This window comes from Diachasma alloeum, unplaced genomic scaffold (assembly GCF_001412515.2).
Source record: "Diachasma alloeum isolate Michigan unplaced genomic scaffold, Dall2.0 Dall_scaffold_00212, whole genome shotgun sequence".
Lineage (NCBI taxonomy): Eukaryota > Metazoa > Arthropoda > Insecta > Hymenoptera > Braconidae > Diachasma > Diachasma alloeum.
Window position 1 is genome coordinate 447,568 of NW_021680377.1, and position 1,500 is coordinate 449,067.

The following is a 1,500-nucleotide window of genomic DNA, read 5'->3' on the forward strand; positions in this document are numbered from 1 at the left end:
GATATTGAACCGTTAGAAAAAAATTTACAAATCTAAAAAAAATAGAAAGTTTACTTTTGAGGAAAATTTATGAAATAATTGAAAAATTGCAATTTTTTAAAATTACGAGCATTTTTGAGAAATAATTTATAAAGAATCAACTTTAAACATAAAAAATCATTTGTTCTGAATCGTAACAAATTTATTCATATTCTTAATTTTACCAAAAATCCATTTCATGCCTCAAAAAATAAAATTTCCGAGAGTTTAAATAATTTCAATTATTTATTCATCAACAACAGCCGTTTAAAAAATTAATAATTCAGTGCAAAATGTAATTGTAATGACGCTGAATCTCCATGATTTGTCCCAAATTTTTCTTACGAAACTTAATGAACAAATTTGATTGAAACTAATTAACAAAATTGTTGAATTTAAACTTTACTGCATTCATACTTTCTTATTAATATCATTTATTGCATTCCTCGTTCCATTTAATTGATACTCTAATTAATTCTCCTCCATTTGGTGCATCAATTAGTTCTATTGAATTTCCTGAAATGATTACAAATAAAACTTGACATTATTCAAAATAAATTCCGTGCGGTTGCCCCACGATAGCCGTCCCTCATCTCAGTTCACTGCCTCACCCAGCGTTTACTGAACTTCAACGTAGAAAACCACCCTTAACATTATTGTGTCGTCATCAGTCATATCGAAAATGACTTTGTACTTGTTAGGGCGCAACTCTGGCGGAAGCTCCTCCATGGGCGGTCGATATTCCGTGGTGGTGTAAACCCCCTGAAAAAAATCACACACTTTTATTCAGATAATCACTGTTCAACGATAAAAGACGCGTGAAGTCGTGTTTACAGTCGGCGGCGGACAGTCCTCAGGTGTGAAACCGATACTCTTGAGGAAGGGGCCGATCAGCACGGGTTCGTCTATCAAATCGCAGATATCCATGTCGAAAACAAATCCCGTTGGCATCACGTACTCCCCCATCGACGCACCAATCAGCTCTAGATGGCCCTGAGTGACGGAAAATATTGTGTTTACATTAATATCTGTTTATATAAATAAAAAAATAAGGCGAAAAATTCAGGGGACGCTTAAGTTCAGGGGCTGTATTTATAAGGGATGTCTATATGAGGGGGGGGGGGCATAAAGATGAAGAAACACCGCTGCGGTCACACGGCCGGGGGGGGGGGCGAAGCCCCCCCCGGGTTAGCGAGCGGAGCGAGCAGGGGGCGAAGCCCCCTCGTAGTTTAATATTATTTTTAACCAGAAATTTATCAACTATTTTCATGATTTCTAGCTTGTTTTCGACAAATATCTTCTGCATATTATCCACAGGTCCTACTTGAAATTTCCCCGTTAACTCTAAAGCCATTTCCTGTCTACCTGAACTATATAAGTTACATTCCCATAATACATGATCTAGATTCATATAGTTTGAACTACAAGGACAACTTGCCTGCATTGTGATATTCTTTCTAAATAAATGACCGTTTAATAATG

General features: G+C 36.5%; 1 protein-coding gene across 1 annotated transcript in view; it reads right to left on the reverse strand.

Annotated features, from left to right (window-relative positions):
- Positions 1-245: 245 nt before the first annotated feature.
- LOC107036942 overlaps positions 246-1,500 on the reverse strand; it is a 2,335-nt gene continuing 1,080 nt past the window's right edge. Inside the window, exons 3-4 of the mRNA XM_015255210.2 lie at positions 853-1,011; positions 246-780 (exon numbers count right to left, since the gene is read on the reverse strand). Coding sequence (XP_015110696.1) covers positions 637-780; positions 853-1,011 — 303 coding nt within the window. The 3' untranslated portion in view covers positions 246-636. The remainder of the gene's footprint in view (positions 781-852; positions 1,012-1,500) is intronic.